This window comes from Aspergillus ibericus (assembly GCF_003184845.1).
Source record: "Aspergillus ibericus CBS 121593 unplaced genomic scaffold BO80scaffold_7, whole genome shotgun sequence".
NCBI lineage: Eukaryota > Fungi > Ascomycota > Eurotiomycetes > Eurotiales > Aspergillaceae > Aspergillus > Aspergillus ibericus.
The window spans coordinates 638,783-654,793 of record NW_020292105.1 but is presented as its reverse complement, the minus strand read 5'-3'; the positions used below and the strand labels follow the sequence as shown (position 1 = coordinate 654,793).

General features: G+C 51.5%; 8 protein-coding genes across 8 annotated transcripts; 5 read left to right on the top strand and 3 right to left on the bottom strand.

The window, feature by feature from the left end:
• Window positions 1–1,235: 1,235 nt before the first annotated feature.
• Window positions 1,236–3,979, top strand: BO80DRAFT_452780 (putative PHD finger domain protein; the record flags this gene model as incomplete). The annotated part of the gene is made up of 3 exons (XM_025721970.1): window positions 1,236–2,605; window positions 2,661–3,446; window positions 3,508–3,979. 3 exons carry the CDS (start codon window positions 1,236–1,238, stop codon window positions 3,977–3,979), a joined length of 2,628 nt encoding a protein of 875 aa, XP_025578516.1.
• A 99-nt stretch (window positions 3,980–4,078) lies between these two features.
• Window positions 4,079–4,495, top strand: BO80DRAFT_257611 (uncharacterized protein). The gene has a single exon (XM_025714706.1). It carries the CDS (start codon window positions 4,178–4,180, stop codon window positions 4,400–4,402), a length of 225 nt encoding a protein of 74 aa, XP_025578515.1. The 5' UTR covers window positions 4,079–4,177; the 3' UTR covers window positions 4,403–4,495.
• On the top strand, window positions 4,284–5,189 carry BO80DRAFT_257678 (uncharacterized protein). Its single transcript, XM_025714707.1, has 2 exons — window positions 4,284–5,018; window positions 5,109–5,189. The coding sequence occupies exon 1, from the start codon at window positions 4,588–4,590 to the stop codon at window positions 5,008–5,010; it is 423 nt and encodes a 140-aa protein (XP_025578514.1). The 5' UTR covers window positions 4,284–4,587; the 3' UTR covers window positions 5,011–5,018; window positions 5,109–5,189.
• BO80DRAFT_422547 (putative lectin family integral membrane protein) lies at window positions 5,172–7,544 on the bottom strand. Its single transcript, XM_025718849.1, has 7 exons — window positions 7,052–7,544; window positions 6,922–6,988; window positions 6,794–6,864; window positions 6,555–6,735; window positions 6,312–6,506; window positions 5,727–6,255; window positions 5,172–5,667 (listed from the first exon to the last, which is right to left on the bottom strand). The coding sequence occupies exons 1-7, from the start codon at window positions 7,141–7,143 to the stop codon at window positions 5,540–5,542; spliced, it is 1,263 nt and encodes a 420-aa protein (XP_025578513.1). The 5' UTR covers window positions 7,144–7,544; the 3' UTR covers window positions 5,172–5,539.
• BO80DRAFT_442186 (uncharacterized protein) lies at window positions 7,328–7,699 on the bottom strand (the record flags this gene model as incomplete). Its single annotated transcript, XM_025721248.1, has 1 exon — window positions 7,328–7,699. One exon carries the CDS (start codon window positions 7,697–7,699, stop codon window positions 7,328–7,330), a length of 372 nt encoding a protein of 123 aa, XP_025578512.1.
• A 19-nt stretch (window positions 7,700–7,718) lies between these two features.
• Window positions 7,719–9,698, top strand: BO80DRAFT_375495 (dolichyl-P-Glc:Glc1Man(9)GlcNAc(2)-PP-dolichol alpha-1,3-glucosyltransferase ALG8). The gene is made up of 6 exons (XM_025716628.1): window positions 7,719–7,861; window positions 7,936–8,014; window positions 8,076–8,269; window positions 8,345–8,838; window positions 8,891–9,030; window positions 9,087–9,698. The coding sequence occupies exons 1-6, from the start codon at window positions 7,785–7,787 to the stop codon at window positions 9,609–9,611; spliced, it is 1,509 nt and encodes a 502-aa protein (XP_025578511.1). The 5' UTR covers window positions 7,719–7,784; the 3' UTR covers window positions 9,612–9,698.
• Window positions 9,699–10,743: 1,045 nt separating this feature from the next.
• Window positions 10,744–11,283, bottom strand: BO80DRAFT_257590 (uncharacterized protein). Its single transcript, XM_025714705.1, has one exon. It carries the CDS (start codon window positions 11,123–11,125, stop codon window positions 10,802–10,804), a length of 324 nt encoding a protein of 107 aa, XP_025578510.1. The 5' UTR covers window positions 11,126–11,283; the 3' UTR covers window positions 10,744–10,801.
• Window positions 11,284–12,110: 827 nt separating this feature from the next.
• On the top strand, window positions 12,111–15,970 carry BO80DRAFT_257560 (DDT domain protein). The gene is made up of 8 exons (XM_025714704.1): window positions 12,111–12,118; window positions 12,385–12,459; window positions 12,552–12,617; window positions 12,681–12,824; window positions 12,875–12,977; window positions 13,037–13,053; window positions 13,109–14,706; window positions 14,769–15,970. Exons 2-8 carry the CDS (start codon window positions 12,457–12,459, stop codon window positions 15,835–15,837), a joined length of 3,000 nt encoding a protein of 999 aa, XP_025578509.1. The 5' UTR covers window positions 12,111–12,118; window positions 12,385–12,456; the 3' UTR covers window positions 15,838–15,970.
• Window positions 15,971–16,011: the final 41 nt, after the last annotated feature.

Here is a 16,011-nt window from a genome sequence, read left to right as displayed (position 1 = left end):
ATCAAGCTGATATCGAAAGCGTCGCTGAGAAGCCGGCCGGCCCTTGCTGCGTACATTTTAGCAGCTAAGATTGTAACACATTGCAAGCTCCTCTATTGTCGGCTTTACGCTGCTTCTCACGCACACCGTCTTTCAGTTCCCTTTCTCTTCTACCCATTTTCTCCTCCAAATTTCTTCAAAAACTGATCTACGCGATCTTCTCCTTGACCACGATCCCTCAATCTCCTGACTTCAAGAGAAGTACTGGTTTATCAGTTCCCTCAACGCTTGTCTATCTTGTTTCTCGCTCTCTGGATCCCAAAGCCCCCTTCTCGGCTCTCTACACTGCCACATATTTCTGTCTTTCTTCCATCACGTACGCCATTCCTGCTGGATAATATAGATCCAGCATTATTAATCGACTACATAGTGCTTGGTAGGTCTCTCATGCGACTCGAACTGGCTATCTTGCTCTTTTGCTTCTGCTTTCCGTGCATCTGGGCTGTTCTCAAGGGGAGGTGACAATCCATGTCCGTATTCTTCCTATCCTGAACGGCCCTTTTGCATGGATGCGAAGCTATGCATAACATTTGATCATTGATCTGCCTCTGTTCCTTCGTCCGTGTGCGTTGGGCTCAATAGTTGGCTGCGAACTGCTTCCAGACTTCAGCTGGCTGACCTAGTCATAGGGCATACAAACTTTCCTAGTATACTAGCACTCTACATCACGGGTGCTACGATTTATCTAGCTTATCTTCATCGGTGCCATAGCCGGTACTTGAGCACGAGTGAACAAGCTATCCTGACATTGTTTGCCGGACCCTTTAACGGCCCCTTGACGTACTTAGGGTCAATCTGGTAAGAGTACACCACCCGGAAAACGAAAACAATAAATCCTTTGCATTATGCAGCATGAGCCGCGTGTTGAAGATCTAACGTTCTCAATTAGCAGTTCCAGGGTGCCTGGCGATTTCGTGGTTGTGCCAGCTTCCGCGGCGCACCCCCTAGGAGGCCTGATTGGGACTCGAAAACTTCCGGCACTTGAACTCCGCAACCTTTCTTCCTCCCATCAACCCGCAGACAGCGCGCGGGCTGGCCTCGATTCCAACCAGCCACGCTGGGCACGCTCGGTGTTAGCTTGGGGTCTATTCATTAGTAAGTAATTGACATTCTATTTAATTGGCACTAGTGTTCAATGCAGCGAGCTAACCTTGGGTCTCCAGCCGTTGCAACTTGCGAGCCCTGTCTCTACAACAATGGCTCCGAATCTCCGCTCGTCCTCCCATGCCTGGTCCAGCAACTCCCGCCCTTCCACTCCACTCGGCGCGCCGACTACAGCGAGTACCGCCTCCTCTTTTACTGAATCGACAAGGCCGCGCAAGCAACGGCGGACTGGCAGGAACAGTCGCGTGGCCACCGATCCTCTACAAGATCCGCCCTCTCGAACCCAATCGCGACTGGAACAATCTAGGAACGGGACTTCAGATACTTTGAGTGAATCGCATCTACTTGATAGCAGTATAGAATGGGCGGAACCCCCTTTGAGGGCACCGGCTCCGAGTTACGCAGACACGCCGTGGTCCGCAGTGTCTAGTGACGCGAACCCCATACTGTCCACGATGCGCCCGCTGGGGGCCATGCCATCGGCGGCCGACTTGCGCAAGGCCGGACTGGCTCCCATAAAGCCCAGTGTCCAGAACATTTCTGCGAAAAAAGAGTCGCAAGCCACACCAAACGGCGAGAGAGGTGACGACAAACCTCAGACCCCTTTAACGCCCGCTGAGGAGCCGGTCGCCGAGCCTGTCCCGACCAAGACCAAGTCCTTACAGGACATGTCTATCTTCACTGCACTTCCTGTCCCTACATCGACAGATGTCGACGTAGAGCGGATAAAAATTGCGGTCGAAAAAGCCCTCCGCCTAGCGCTGGAGACAAACAACCGCCCTGTCTCACGCGGACTCCTCCGCTTATGGGAAACTTGCAACAAAGACCCATTTGCTCTCTCAATCCTAGACGGTATTTGCCAGGAGAATCCCGGCCCGCGGGAACGCTCCGCTTTTCAGAGCGTCATGCGCGCTGCCTGGAAAGAGGTCCAGGCGGAAGCCGGTGAGGAGTTTGCCACGGCGCCGGTCTTGGCTCGCCCTCGGTCGGCCAGCAGCATCTCCTCTCTCTCTTCGGCAGTCTCACTTGATGCCGAGACGTTTGCTCCGGGAATGACGCCTGGCGTAGCAGCTTCACGCGGTCGCGGCAAGGGAAAACAGGCCAAGGGGAGTGCACCTCAAGCAAAGGAGGCCGAACCCGCAAGTCGCCAACCAGTCATTCCATCGAGTGCAGCTACGGTGCCCCAGCAAAGGCATGCACTGGAAGCTGACCCAACTCCCGAGGAAACGTCACGGATCAAACGGGCTCGCCTGCAGAAGGCTCTCCCGAACATTGTTGCTTCAGAAAGTCAACTACGGTCTTCGTTGGCTTCCGGGCCTCTTTCCAACATGTCTTCACCGGTCCCCACAACAACCAGCAGGTCTCAGGCAGCGTCAGTAGGAGTTGCTACAAGTAGCAGAGAGCGGTCTGAGAGTCCAGCCAGTAGCGATGCCGGTGACAACCGACGGCTGACGCCTACCTTGAGGTGATATCCCTGTCTACCCCTTTTGTCCTTTATTTGACCACTAACATGCCGGCAGCAGCGAAAACGAACGCCTAGAAAACAACGATTTCTGCCATAATTGCAATGGAAGCGGACAGCTTCTGTGTTGCGATGGCTGTCCGAATTCCTTCCATTTCTCCTGTCTTAACCCACCTTTGGACCCAGCGAACCCCCCGGAGGGCGACTGGTTCTGTCCAAAGTGCTCGTTGTCGAGGCCTATGACTTCCCTATTAGGCGCGCTTGACAATGCTCCACAAAAAGACTTCGCTTTACCGGCTAGACTCCGTGATTACTTCATTGGAGTGCGCACTGGAGAGGGTGGGAAATATGAGGAAATTGTGCCCCTTCCAAAAATCAATCCCCGTGGTGGGCGAGGGAACCGTACTGGCCGTTATGATGATCCATATTTGCTACGAACAGTGGACGCCAAAGGCAATCTTATTTTTTGCTCGGCTTGTGGACGCACGAGCAATGGCCGTCGGCCCATCATTCAGTGCGATTATTGTCCTTGCGCCTTCCATATGGACTGTGTCGATCCACCTCTAGCCATACCTCCGACCCAGAGACCTGGCAGTGACCGGGTACATCACAATTGGATGTGCCCCAACCACGTTTGGCATGATCTAGTTCATACGGTCCAAGACGAGGAAGGTTATGATATGATAAAGCGCATCCGTCGGCCGAAGCGGCCTCGGATGGTAGACGTTGAGGTCCTTCCAGATGAGGAAGATGTCGAGAGAATGGAAGACCAGGAAGAAGAGGGGATTATGTATCGCGTTTCAGAGCGAGGCCTAAAACTCGACTTCATCTACAGAGTCAAGCGGTAAGTAAGCCCTAGGTGTTCAAGTTCGCTATGTGTCTGACTGGTCTGACTTGAGGAGAAGGGAAAATGAGGAGTATAAGATGATGAAGGAGGCCGCCGACCGATATCTCGAGTATGCTACCACGGAGTTCGATAACCTCATAGCCAAGGCCCACACGTTTTACTCATCCCAAAGACCGGCTTATTTGGAAGAGGACACAACCGCTGCAATCCTGAACTCACGCACTGTTGCTGAACGGGAAGCTGCAGCAAATCTCATCACTTTCGCACAGGGCAGCCAGGCCAGTTTCGGGGCTGAAGATGGCAAAATTAGCCTGCTTATTGATCAGTTAAAAGCCAATGCTCCGCGCAGTCTTCCCTCGGCCAATACGGAAATCGCTTCTCTTCGCGCTTTGCAAGATCTAATTGAGCAACGCATCGAGGTTCTGAATTCCCAAGTCGAACGGCCTCAACCCATCAGCGCTGAGTCTACTGATGCTCTATCTACTGCAGCGCCATTGACGACCAATCCTAAACGCAGCCACAGCCAATAGGTTGTGATAACCTGACTCGCCGGTTCTTTGCCGTCTTAAACTGATCTCATCTTCTGCAAGATGCGAAGGGTGAAGGGCTCCACTACGTCGCCAAGGTGACCTGTTGTCGAGAACTAGTCTTGCTGTTCCCAGAAAGCAAGCCGGCCCGTCTTCGTCTGCCCTGTTTGCAGCCTTGAAACTACTCGTGGTGCCTTTGCAATGATACAGTTTATTCGTCGTCATATACTTGATTTTGCACATGTCATTATCATTCATCGCCAGGCAAATTCGGCGTGTGCTTTGCAAAGGCTTCAACAACCAGCTTCTGAAATTATCACGCCATTCTATGACCACAAGTTGTACTATTCATGTACTTTCATCACGCTATTAATTGTCGTTCATCTTTCAGTTGGCGCGGCGCATCGCAAATCATTGCTTGCATAGGTTGGCAGGAAAACTCGTTGGTATTAGGGAAGTCAGGCGTCGGTGTCCTACGTTCCATATTAGATGGTCTAACTTCGGTCCCATTTCGGCTTGTTAAATCTTCGGCGCATCCAAAGCATGTCATGTTTAGCATATTGATTGTTGCATAAAATCTCCAGCTCCAGCTGCGAGACATTCTCGTTCTCATGGATCTTATCGTTCACCTGTTATATTTTCTTTTGCGGTCACGTCCCGTCGCAACAGAGGAAGCTGGACCAATGATCATTGACACTCAGGCAACCACCACACTGCATCCCGTCGTCATCCACTCTTGGCTCGAGTGCGGCTTTTTTTCTCTTCTGGGTCCGCGCCATCCGGACACCCGCGCGGGATTTTCTCGCAAATTACTCGGCCAAGACGATAATTCTTTCTCTCCTTCCGATCAATTATCGGACGTGCTGACGGCCAGTGCCTTGTTATATCGGATCAAACCTGCTATCTCTCCCAAGGGATACGTGGCGAATCTTGCTTCTCTCACGTGGTCACGATCTGGTCTTCTCCAATCTCTTTCTCGTCTTTCTTCACCATCAAGAGGTGTGCATAAGCATTGTGCTTTTCGTTCTTCATAACGAAAGGATATCATCATCTTCGGCTTTGTATGATAGGCACTCTTAGAATCTGGGTTTTGTATTCGATCAGCTATGTGAATTTGTTGGTCTGAGGGGATTATCATCTTAACCATCGTCATGGGTTATGTTATTTTTCACACGTTGTCATTACTTTATTTACAGATAGAACTTGCTCGTTTTATCTAAATTGTGGTTAGTGAAGATAGCAAAGCATATTGCATATGAATCAACAAGGTTCTCCTAACCCATCTAGATAGCGCCCGGAAACTGACTAACTGATTTGCCAGCTCAAGTGGAAAATGTACAAGTTACAATGACAGGTCAAAAGAAGGAATGCGAGACAAGACAACAACGACGTTAGCTACTATAAAACAGATTGGGCAGAGTTACACAGGGTGGGGCTCGAAAAGAACACCGTACAACGGCGCTACCAGGTCTCGTGATATCGTTTCCGCGGAAGTTGGGAAAGTTGTTGTTGGGTGGTGTGTTGGGGGGGTTCAGTCATAGTTGAGAGGAAGAGAGGGGAAGCTCAGAGGAACTTCTTGGGCATGTTCGCACGACGACGCTTGTAGACGATGTAGGCGACGGCCAGGAGAGCTTGGAAGGCGATGATCAGGCAGATGAAGAAGCCCATGCGAGGGGCGGAGGAGGTAACGACTGGTTGATTGGGTTAGTTGGAGGTTGGTGAGAGATGCGTGGAGTAGGGGGATGCTTACCTCCCAGGAGGTTCTCCGTCAAGCTGAGATGAGACGAGCGCAGGGTCTCCTGCAGCTGGTTGAAGCGCTTGTGGTAGTCTTTGCCTTCCAGGTCCCGCTGGATAGCCTGCAACATCTGTTCAATCTTCTGCAGTCTAGCGTCCAGACTAGCGACCTGGTCCTTGCTGGCGAACTTCTGGAGGAGCTCGACCTGGCGATTTTCGCTCTTGGTGCCCTGGTTTCCGAGTTCGCGAAGGATGTTGTCGGTAGCTTGGTTGACGCCTTGGATACGGTTGCCTAGATCGACAAACTGCTGGGATGTTGCACCGGAATCGACTGCAGGCGCCTGTTGCTGCTGCTGCTGGGGCACGGCTTGTGCCTGTTGCTGGGCAGCAATGGGCTGCTGATTGGTGTTTTGCTGCTGCACGGGCACGGTGTTGCCTGCTCCGGAGTCGGCGGACTGAAGAACGAACTTGAAGACCTCGAAAGAATCGGGGTTCTCGGGAGTCGCTGCGGTCAGACCAAAGACATTGCCAGCCGGGAGGATAACCTGTTTGCGTTAGGGCGTTGGTGCAAATTAGAAGGGCTGTTGATTGATAGACGTACCTTGTCAGTTGAGAAGCACAGCTTATCATCGACAGTAACCTCGAAGACCGACTTGGTGTACTTTAGACGGACGGTGGAGGGCCGTCCCAGGTTACGGTAAGGGTAGTCACAGTGTCCAAAGGCCAAGCTATCAACGCTCCTCTGGCTGCTGTAATCCGTCGTGCCATCGTTGAGGAAACCTCTGACGCTACCACCCTGTACGACAATTAGCTCTGAGCCGTTGGACACTAGCTGTTCACCTACTCTGCCGCCGTGACTGTCAATGACAAGAGCAAATCCATCGAACTGGTTGACAGTATAGATACTAGATGTGCCGATTCTATCTTTTCCGTCTTTGGCATACCAGAGCTGGAGGTTACCTCCACCTCTCTCAGGACCAGTTGCTCGGAATTGGAACTCTGCTGTCCATTCCAACTGGGAGACACTGTGGAATTGTCAATGTCTACTAACGGGAAAGAAGAGACTAGAGCATTGGAACTTACGGTGTTTGTGACCAAGCAAACCCTCTGGTGTTGCCTGGGTAAGGCGGTGTCAGGATTATCTTGTTAGAAAGCTACGATTCAGTTAGTACGTAGCACTCTAGTACAACTCCATGGAAAGAGGAACATACGATGTCAGGGGAGTGTGATTCTCCTCCAGTCTGCCACCCAGGAATGGAATCGGCATTTGGGGATAGTCTGCAAGACGTCAGCATATCAGAGGTTGACAAACACAGAAACCCGTGAAAATAAGGTACTTACGTCTGGCCAAAGCCAAAGCTGGAGGCTTCAATCACTGACTGCGCTGTTGCAGCAGCAACGAAGGACAGGAGGGAAGCTGAGATCTTCATCATGTCTATGCAATTGGAGGCTCGCAAAGCAGATAATGCTGTTACTACTTTCAAACAAACAAGGGAAGGCTAAGATCTGTATCCAAAGCACAGCAGACGCCGTCACAGGTTAAGAAGAGATATCAGGTGTCTGGGGCAAAAGAAAGAAAGAAGAAGGCCGAAGCTCTGAACCAGCGGTAGTATCTTGTTACTGGTCCGACGAAGATCTTCGGTTCAACAAGGCGGAGACAACGCGCGAGGTGGTCCACCCAACCACAATGGCGATCACACAGAAGCGGATTTCCCGGGCAATGGAAGCAGTTGCGGGGGAGAAGTCAACCAGATGACGGATTTCCAGGCTAGAGAGAACGACCGAGTGACGGACTCCTACGTCCGAGGCCAAGTCCATTGGGGGGTCAGCGGGCGGCGGCAGCAACAATAACAGATCATCATAAGCGGCCCCCCGGCGCTGGGGACAGATTGGCCTTTCATGCCGGGAGTCCACAAAGTCACGTGCTTCCGCCCCGGACCCGTTCCCTGGGCTTCCTGGCAGTTCCTCAGCTTGAGCTTGAGCTGGCATCCCCGAAGTTCCCTCTCGGCCTTTCCATGCCCCACGCTCCTTTCCCTCTCCTTCTCCGGGCGGCGCGTCAAGCGCAAGACTACCAATGACAGACTTATACCCTTCTTTGGCGCAATGCGCCATTGTTGCGACGGCGTTCAAAATCCTTCTCTTCCCCGCATAGTACGTTGCCCGCACTGGTCTAGAACAACACCGCAAGGTTGCAGAACTCCCGCTGAAGTGTGGCCTGCGTGCAGCAAATCCACCGATTTCGAGGTTCATCGAAACTGGCTTGCGATCACACACTCATTGCCGGTCAAGGAGTGGTACTACGAGGTATGGCCACCCCGGCGCATAACGCTTTAGTCCCGAATACTGAGTTCGGGCAATCGGGCAGAAAACATCGGAATGGACTCTCGACTATCCTCCCTTCTTTGCGGCATTCGAATGGGTGCTGTCTCAGGCCGCACGCTATGCGGACCCGGCGATGCTGGTTGTCAATAACCTCACCTACGATTCATGGCAGACAATCTACTTCCAGAGAGCCACAGTCATCGTCACTGAGCTGGTCCTTCTTTTCGCATTGAGCAGGTAAGCCGTTCTCTCGCCATACATGCGCTCAAGCCATTCTTGCTCCATCGGCCTCGCTAATATCAGTACAAATAGATTTGTCAAGTCGGTATCTCCGTCAAACAAACACCTTGCGCATATCGCCAGCTTGTCTATCTTCTTGTCCCCCGGCCTGCTTATCATCGACCACATTCACTTCCAGTACAACGGGTTTCTTTACGGTATCTTGATTCTATCGATTGTCCTGGCACGGAAACAATCGACCCTCCTTTACAGCGGTATCAGCTTCGCTGTTTTGCTGTGCCTAAAGCACATCTATCTATACCTTGCATTGGCATACTTCGTCTACTTGCTGAGGGTTTACTGTCTGGATCCGAAGTCGATTTTCCGGCCTCGCTTCTTCAACATAATCAAGCTCGGCGTGTGCGTTGTCGGTGTGTTTGCGGTGGCTTTTGGGCCCTTTGCCTCCTGGGGTCAGCTGCTTCAATTGAAGGATAGATTGTTCCCCTTCTCCAGGGGCCTGTGCCATGCGTACTGGGCGCCCAATGTATGGGCGATGTATTCCTTCGCTGACCGTGCTCTGATTCCATGTATGTTCCATGGTCCCGATCAATTTTCGTGTGGGTGAACTAACTTGTGTAGTTGCTCCGCGGTTGGGCCTTCCAATCAATCAGGACGCCCTGGCCAGTGTCACTCGCGGACTTGTCGGAGACACATCGTTCGCGGTGCTCCCTGAAGTCACCAAGGAACACACGTTTGCGTTGACTTTCTTGTTTCAGCTGGTAAGTGTTTTGGCAGCCTTGTCTGATTATGTTCAATGTCTCTGACTGCAATGTAGCTTCCCTTGACCAAGCTCTGGCGCAATCCCGAATGGGAAACATTTGTTGGCGCTATCACCCTGTGCGGATACGCATCCTTCCTGTTTGGCTGGCATGTGCACGAGAAAGCCGTGCTCCTGATTATCATTCCGTTCAGTCTCATCGCGCTGAAAGACCGGCGGTACTTTAGCGCATTCCGGCCCCTGGCCGTAGCCGGGCATGTCTCCTTGTTTCCGTTGCTCTTCACAGCCGCCGAGTTCCCGACCAAGACGGTCTACACTATTCTCTGGCTGGTGCTGTTCCTCTACGTGTTCGACCAGGTGGCGCCTGTCTCGGAGCGGCGCCGGATATTCGTCGCCGACCGCTTCTCCCTGCTCTACATCACGATCGCCATCCCGCTAATCGTATACTGCTCGGTCGGGCACCAGCTTATCTTCGGGCTCGAGCGGTACGAGTTCTTACCCTTGATGTTCATGAGCAGTTACACTGCTCTTGGTGTTGTGGGTAGTTGGATTGGCTTTATGGTGGTTTATTTCACTGCATGAGTAGTAGATCTGTATAGACAACTTAAGTAAACAAAAGCTCCTTCCCATGATTGATAGACAATCTATTTAATATTCGCAAAATATCATACCCATCCTCTAATTACCGCCTACCATCTCTAGTAGAATCCCGCATGATGTAATCCCCAGCCACGTTGCTAAGCCACGCCACGCCTTCTCTCCTCCCATTCCCGAACCCCGGAACCACAGCTCACCACTTCAAATCCAATTCGCAGTTTGCAGTTTGCACCGTTTGCCTCATCCACGTGCTCCGGCCCCCGACCCACTTAGATCAGCCAGTTTTGCAAAGTTTATCAGCCATCAGTCCCGAAACGGCTTAGCCGCGGCAGGTTAAACATCGGATCGTTCCCATGGATTCATGTCACACTGCAGATGAGACCCCGAGTCACTTCCCTCGATCTGTAGTACCTTGATTTGATGTATGGTTTGTGTGATTGGTTTGGGACATGGGAGGGGGTTTTTTTATTGGTAAGTGGGGATTTAGGGAAAGGGGTGTGAAATTGGGTGCGTGGCTTGGTGCCTTACGTGGGTGGCGCGCGTTTGGGAGGTTTATTTTCCGGGGTACGGTATAGATAGTTCAGTTTTGGTGGAGGTGTGGTAGGGGTGATACGTCAGATTGGGTTGGGGGTGTGGTGCTTGGTTGGGAGTGAATTGGAACGGGGGATGATGTTGGGTTTAGATTTGTTATGGTTGATTTCTAGGTTCTCTTCATTTTGTTTGTGATTTAGTGATCGGGATGGTGTTATAGAGTTGGTTGGTGGTTGGGGTAGATTGGTGTTTGCGGGCGGATTGTCTATGTGATGTGATTTGAAGGGTTGAACCAATATACTGGAGAAGAATGTATTTTTGGAACATAATTAATGATAGTTTAGTAGGGGAATGGTTAAATGAATTTCAGCTGTTTTGATGTAAAGTTAAGTTTCCGGTTTTTCGTTTGTTTATAGAAGGCCGTGGTGGTGATACACCCCATCTGTAGTCTACACCACAACAGCTAGATGAAGGCATTCAAGAAAAGCTTAATAGACGAGAATCTTCCATCAGGTAGGCTTAGAAGATTAATATAATCATGGCGAATCCACACCTTATCCTTGCTCAGTTAAGGAAGAAAACTGGACGCAGACAATAGGGCTAGGGTAATCGACATAGCTCCGCAAAGAAGCTAGAAGGGCCGTCTAAGTTCTCATCATTTGAAACCAAAATTGTTCAAATTGAACACATCTATATGATTTAGACATGATATAGAAAAGTACTGGGTCGGGTGAGACCCCGTCAATACTCTGGCTCATAGAGTAAATCCGGGGCCAATCATGATCGCTATTAGGTCTCTTGGGTATCGGTCTTCTCAGAACTTGAGAGTTGGATCTGTACTGCATGATCAAAGACCCTACTTGATAGCATGGAGTGGATTCCTTGTCAGGTGTTGAGGTGAGGCCGTGCGCATCTATAAGTCGAGTAAGCAAATGGCAAGTGACAAGTAGTATTGCCGGGTTTAGCATAGATAATGATCAAAATATCAGTCTATGACCGGCTGATCTCGATAGTACTACTGGAGGCTTGCACCAGAGCAGGAGCGATGAGGGTACGTAAAAAGGTAAAAGATTGCGCGGAGCTGGAGGATATCGGACAAGATCCGGGTAAACTGGCCAGGCTCAGACTAGGCCATATGCGCCATATTTCAGCAGACAGCATCTATTCCAGCATATATCCGTTCGTGACATAAAAGAGTACAGTCACGTTATAGCAGAGGGTGAAAAAAGACAAAAGTTGCGACGTGGCTGAATTTGTTTTCAGATGTTGCTTTCCAGTCGCGATGTCAGCTAAGTAGTCCCCGCAGACGGGTCCTACTGCGTTCCGATAATGGCAGCAAAAGAAAGGATTGTCGGCTTCCGTTGTAAAAGATGGGGCTACAAAGAACCTCCGGAGCGAGAGGAATCGAACGAGTGCAAAAACATGGGGGGTTGGAGAGAGTCGGGGCGCGCAGAGGGGACAACAGGGCCGGGGGGCAAAGGCGTGGAGTGGGAGAGGGTTAAGGACGAATGCTGGGCCTGGAGGGAGCCCCGAAGCGGTATAGCGGCAGCATCCCTACCGAGAGTCCGCCCGACGTCTTGTCCGTTCTGTTCTCCTCCTCTCGGCCAATCAGCGCCCGCCGTGCCTCGGCGGCCCTCCCACCACTTGCCGCAATGATCCTCATGGGGCCCGGTTCTGCCGTCGCTCTTTTGCGGCGACCGCTTCTCCTTTCTGCCTCCTCCTCCTCCTCTTCTTTCTTTCTCACATCTTCCTCTCTCCCGGTTCTCGCTCTCGCCGCTGCAGTCCGTCTCTTCTCGCGCATCTTCCCCGCACGCAGCCCGTCTCCCTGGGATATTATACCCGCATCTAGATCTCGACTCCACTTTCGACTGAGCTCGCGGCTCCACGCTTCCTGATCTCGTGTCTTGGTCGCCCCAGTTTCGCGGACTCGTGTGTAGCGCGATTGAACACGCGTCGTGAGGGTAAGTTCTTTATCTACCCTCCCCTTTGGTTTTGGAAGTCCGCTGGCAACCTCCCATACGTGGAAATGCGCCATAAAATGCCGTTCTCATGGCTTCGATATCTCCACCGGCGCATGACTTTCGCATCGGACCTCAGTCCTCGGGACAATGAGCCACCCGCGTGTTTCGGCTTTCCTTTAAACAGTGCATTGCTCTTTACCATCTGCTTTCTTTGTCGTCTTAATGTAGTTTTCACTTATAAACTGACCATTGTTTGTGCTGTCTAGTTCCATCCATGATTCCCTTTACCCCAAGCAATCTATGATCGATCGTTCCATTTGTATAATTTCCTAAGGACCATGGTATGTCGCAAACATCTACTGGGAATATCTTGTTTCAGGATAGAATGCAGAGGCATGAAGCGATATTCAACGAGGCTGACTTCATTGCTCAGGTCTTGTTCAAGCGGAAACCGGTCCAGTACCTTCCTCGACCGACGATAGAAGATGACAGCTCCGAGGCATGTATACCTTCAAGTTTCGGAGGCAGGAAAATCATAAGAAATCTAACTCAGCATTCGCAGGTCTGGGTCATCCCAGAGACCAACGAGGTCTTCGTCAACTATGAGCCCTATCTCCAGAGGATGGACTTCTATAAGCAACGAAGATTTATTTGCGAAATAACAGGTCACTCAGGCCTGACATTCTTCGAGGCGCTTAGAAGTGAAGTATGCAAAATTCTGATTGCCGTATTCTCCAAATGTTAACATCTTATCAGATGGAAGAATCGCGCGAAGTCAATAGCGCATTTCCAGATGCTCTCAAGGAGCCCATCCTGCGCAGAATTCAGTTTTCCACGGTATCGCGGGTCGATAATCTTGGTTAGTATACATATGTTCAACGTGTTTACGACGTTTCAAGGCTAATAAGCGCGTTTTAGTGGATGAGGTCTATGAGGTACTTCCATAGCTTTCAATCCGTCCGTCGGTCCCTATCCGCTAACATGCTGCAGGAATTTAAGCAAGATTTCTATCCTGGAGAGCCCGTACTAATTCTACTTGACGATAACACTCGCCTTCACGGCATAATCAGAGATAAGGTGAACTTTCCGGATCAGCTGAACCCCGATGGTTCACTCAAGAGGCCAGCCTATTCCACTTATCTTGTGAAAGTCACGGACCGTCCGAATGAAGAGGCGCTGTTGGACCAGGAGCATATCACTCGCGACCGGAAGACATTCACCAAGCAAATGTTGCGCGCCTTCATCAAAAACAATGTGACGAGAGAATCGTGGAACGGTGCGCCATGGCTGGTAAAGCCCTCCATTGCCGAGGAGTATAGGATTCCGACCGAAGTACCAAAGCATCTGCAGTATGGCGCCAAGGTAGCGGAAAAGAAAGCAATGAAGAAGGCGGATCAAGAGGGCTTCTTTGGTTTTTTCGCATCGCAACAACTCCCCGAATTGAAACCCGCGGTCAAAGGCCAAAAAGTCAAACCTTCCCCACAGGACATCGCCCGAAACAAAGAGGCGCAATTTCTCGAATATCAACGCTCACTCAACGGCAACCCGACTTTTGTTGTCGCGAACAAGCCGACAAACGGGGCAGCCCGTTCGACCAAGTCCCAGGAGGCAGACAAAAAGATGCCACCTGCCCCTGCGGTTGTCGTCAAGGCTGAACCTCCCAAGGCACCAACGCCTCCGCCGATAAAGTATCCTATCGAGGATTTGGATATCGCCCCAGATCTTGAAAAGAAGAAGCAACGGCCAGCTCTCAAGTTTTTGACCGTGGACGAGACCGATGATCCTGAGGATGGAGATCTTCTGCATGACGACATTGAGATGGAATCAGTCGGGCGTCTTCTGGAGACTTGGAACACCCTCAACGTGTATTGCGAGGTCTTCCAGCTTGATTCTTTCACTTTCGATGACTTCTTCCAATCTATGCGCTTCTCTTCCGAGGACGTTGATTGTGAACTTTTTGTGGAAATACATTGCGCCGTCCTCAAAAAGCTGGTGAACTCGGAGAAGGATGAGAATGGTGCTCTTCAGATATCTCTCCCGGATCTCCCGGATGAAGAAGAGGATGGATCGGAAGGGGAAGAGGAGGAGGAAGAGGAGTCGCCCGAACCTGAGCCCGCGGTTACAAGGATGACTACTCGGAGTAGCCTGGCAAAGGCTGAGGCAGAGAACCTTCGGGCGCAGGCCGACCGCGGTCGCTCGAGCTCAGTCGAGGTCAAGGTCCATCGCGCTGCTGAGATGTTTGTGGAGTATGGTTGGATTGATCGTCTGCGCAAGCGCGATTTCCGGAATGGGGGATGGGAACTGGTCATGATCGGACTTCTACATCAGTTGTCAGCTCGTCCCCGGATGGAGAAGGTCTGCAACGACATTCTCAAGCACCTGGCTCCGCTGGACGCGGAACCTACCCAGGAAACGGCGCACGCTCAGTACTCGACGTTGGATGTGAACCTGCGTATTCAGGCCCTTCAGATCATCTGCATGCTCAGTCTGGAAACCAGAGCCATTCGCAACTACCTGGAGGAGTGCAGCAACCAAATGACCGAGTTCCGCAAAGAGAAGATTGAGTATCAGAAGGCGCGTAAGGCAGGGTACGTATTGTTGCTATCTCGTGGATGGGCTGGTTTTGTTCGGTAACTAACCTTGTTTACAGCCTGGAAGAACTCCGCCGGTTACATCAAGAGCGCAAAGCTCTTCAACCCGAGCCCGAGAAGTCACCTAGCCCGGCACCGGAGCTGGAGGCCCTGGAAGACTCGAAAATGACCGGAGTGGATGGAGATTCCGACCAAGCTATGGATTCGGATGAGGATGCGGTCCCTCAGCGAACGCTTCGTGGGGGCTTGGACAGGGCGCTTGAGCGCAAGCGGAAGCAGGAAGAAGAGCGTGAGAGAAAAGAGCAACTTGCCAAGCAGCCCAAAGGATCCAAGCAATTCCAACGAGTGCTCAAAAAGATTGATGATCAGAAGGCCAACATCAAAAAGCTCGAAGACAAGATCGAGGTTGTCGACAATGACCTCAGGGAAGCCGACTGCCCGCGCACCAGGTGCCTTGGCAAGGATCGCTTTTGTAATCGCTACTGGTGGTTTGAGCGGAATGCGATGCCGTACGGCGGGATGCCCAATAGCTCGACAGCAGAAGCCCAGTATGCTAATGGCCGACTGTGGGTTCAGGGACCCGACGAGTTGGAGCGCGTCGGGTTCATTGACGTTCCGGACGACCAGAGGAAGCAATACCAGAAGGAATTCCAGACCACTCCTGCGGAGCGCAAGAAGGCCGAAGAAGGACTCACGAGACTTGCCAACGCAAACGAGTGGGGCTACTATGATTCCCCGGACGCAATTGAGACGTTGCTCGACTGGCTTGATTCGCGGGGCCTCCGCGAGTCGAAACTCCGCAAGGAGCTGTTGCTCCAGCGCGATAACATCGCCAAGTACATGGAGTGCCGGAAGGTGTACCTGGAGCCAACGACCGACAGAGCGGAGTCGGAAGAGGTTCCCTCTAAGCGCGTGATGACGCGGAACAAGACATATGTGGATGATAACAAGCATCGCTGCATGCGCTGGCGCAATACCACCGCGCTGTCGGACAATGGACATCTCCATGTGGATGCTTCGCGACCAACCAAGCGGGCCAGGAGAGTCACCGATGAGCCCAAAGAGATCAAGGTGACCAACCGCCAGGGCAAGCCGCTCACCCGCCAGGGCACTCGATACAACTTCTAAATCCCCACTCACATTCCATTTTGTTTGATTTTCGATATCTTGGTGTTTTATGGACCTTGGATGCATGCATTTGTTGATGGTACTTGGGAGTCGTCAGCAACAAAAAAGGTGGTCATTCTATAGAATTTGCATGAGCGACGCGACCATGATACTTTGGATTCCCGCATATATATA

What these genes read in the sequence shown, in the direction of transcription:
- BO80DRAFT_422547 (XM_025718849.1), bottom strand. Translation starts at nt 7,143, where the DNA reads ATGATGAAGATCTCAGCTTCCCTCCTGTCCTTCGTTGCTGCTGCAACA. An exon ending in TTTGCTTGGTCACAAACACC is followed by an intron (nt 6,736 to 6,793) that starts GTAAGTTCCAAT and finishes ACAATTCCACAG; the next exon opens with TGTCTCCCAGTTGGAATGGA. An exon ending in TGTGCTTCTCAACTGACAAG is followed by an intron (nt 6,256 to 6,311) that starts GTACGTCTATCA and finishes TAACGCAAACAG; the next exon opens with GTTATCCTCCCGGCTGGCAA.
- BO80DRAFT_257678 (XM_025714707.1), top strand. Translation starts at nt 4,588, where the DNA reads ATGGATCTTATCGTTCACCTGTTATATTTTCTTTTGCGGTCACGTCCC.
- BO80DRAFT_257611 (XM_025714706.1), top strand. Translation starts at nt 4,178, where the DNA reads ATGATACAGTTTATTCGTCGTCATATACTTGATTTTGCACATGTCATT.
- BO80DRAFT_257590 (XM_025714705.1), bottom strand. Translation starts at nt 11,125, where the DNA reads ATGCTAAACCCGGCAATACTACTTGTCACTTGCCATTTGCTTACTCGA.
- BO80DRAFT_257560 (XM_025714704.1), top strand. An exon ending in TAGAAGATGACAGCTCCGAG is followed by an intron (nt 12,618 to 12,680) that starts GCATGTATACCT and finishes CAGCATTCGCAG; the next exon opens with GTCTGGGTCATCCCAGAGAC. An exon ending in CAGAAGGCGCGTAAGGCAGG is followed by an intron (nt 14,707 to 14,768) that starts GTACGTATTGTT and finishes CCTTGTTTACAG; the next exon opens with CCTGGAAGAACTCCGCCGGT.
- BO80DRAFT_375495 (XM_025716628.1), top strand. Translation starts at nt 7,785, where the DNA reads ATGACAGACTTATACCCTTCTTTGGCGCAATGCGCCATTGTTGCGACG. An exon ending in TCAAGGAGTGGTACTACGAG is followed by an intron (nt 8,015 to 8,075) that starts GTATGGCCACCC and finishes GCAATCGGGCAG; the next exon opens with AAAACATCGGAATGGACTCT. An exon ending in CTTCTTTTCGCATTGAGCAG is followed by an intron (nt 8,270 to 8,344) that starts GTAAGCCGTTCT and finishes CAGTACAAATAG; the next exon opens with ATTTGTCAAGTCGGTATCTC.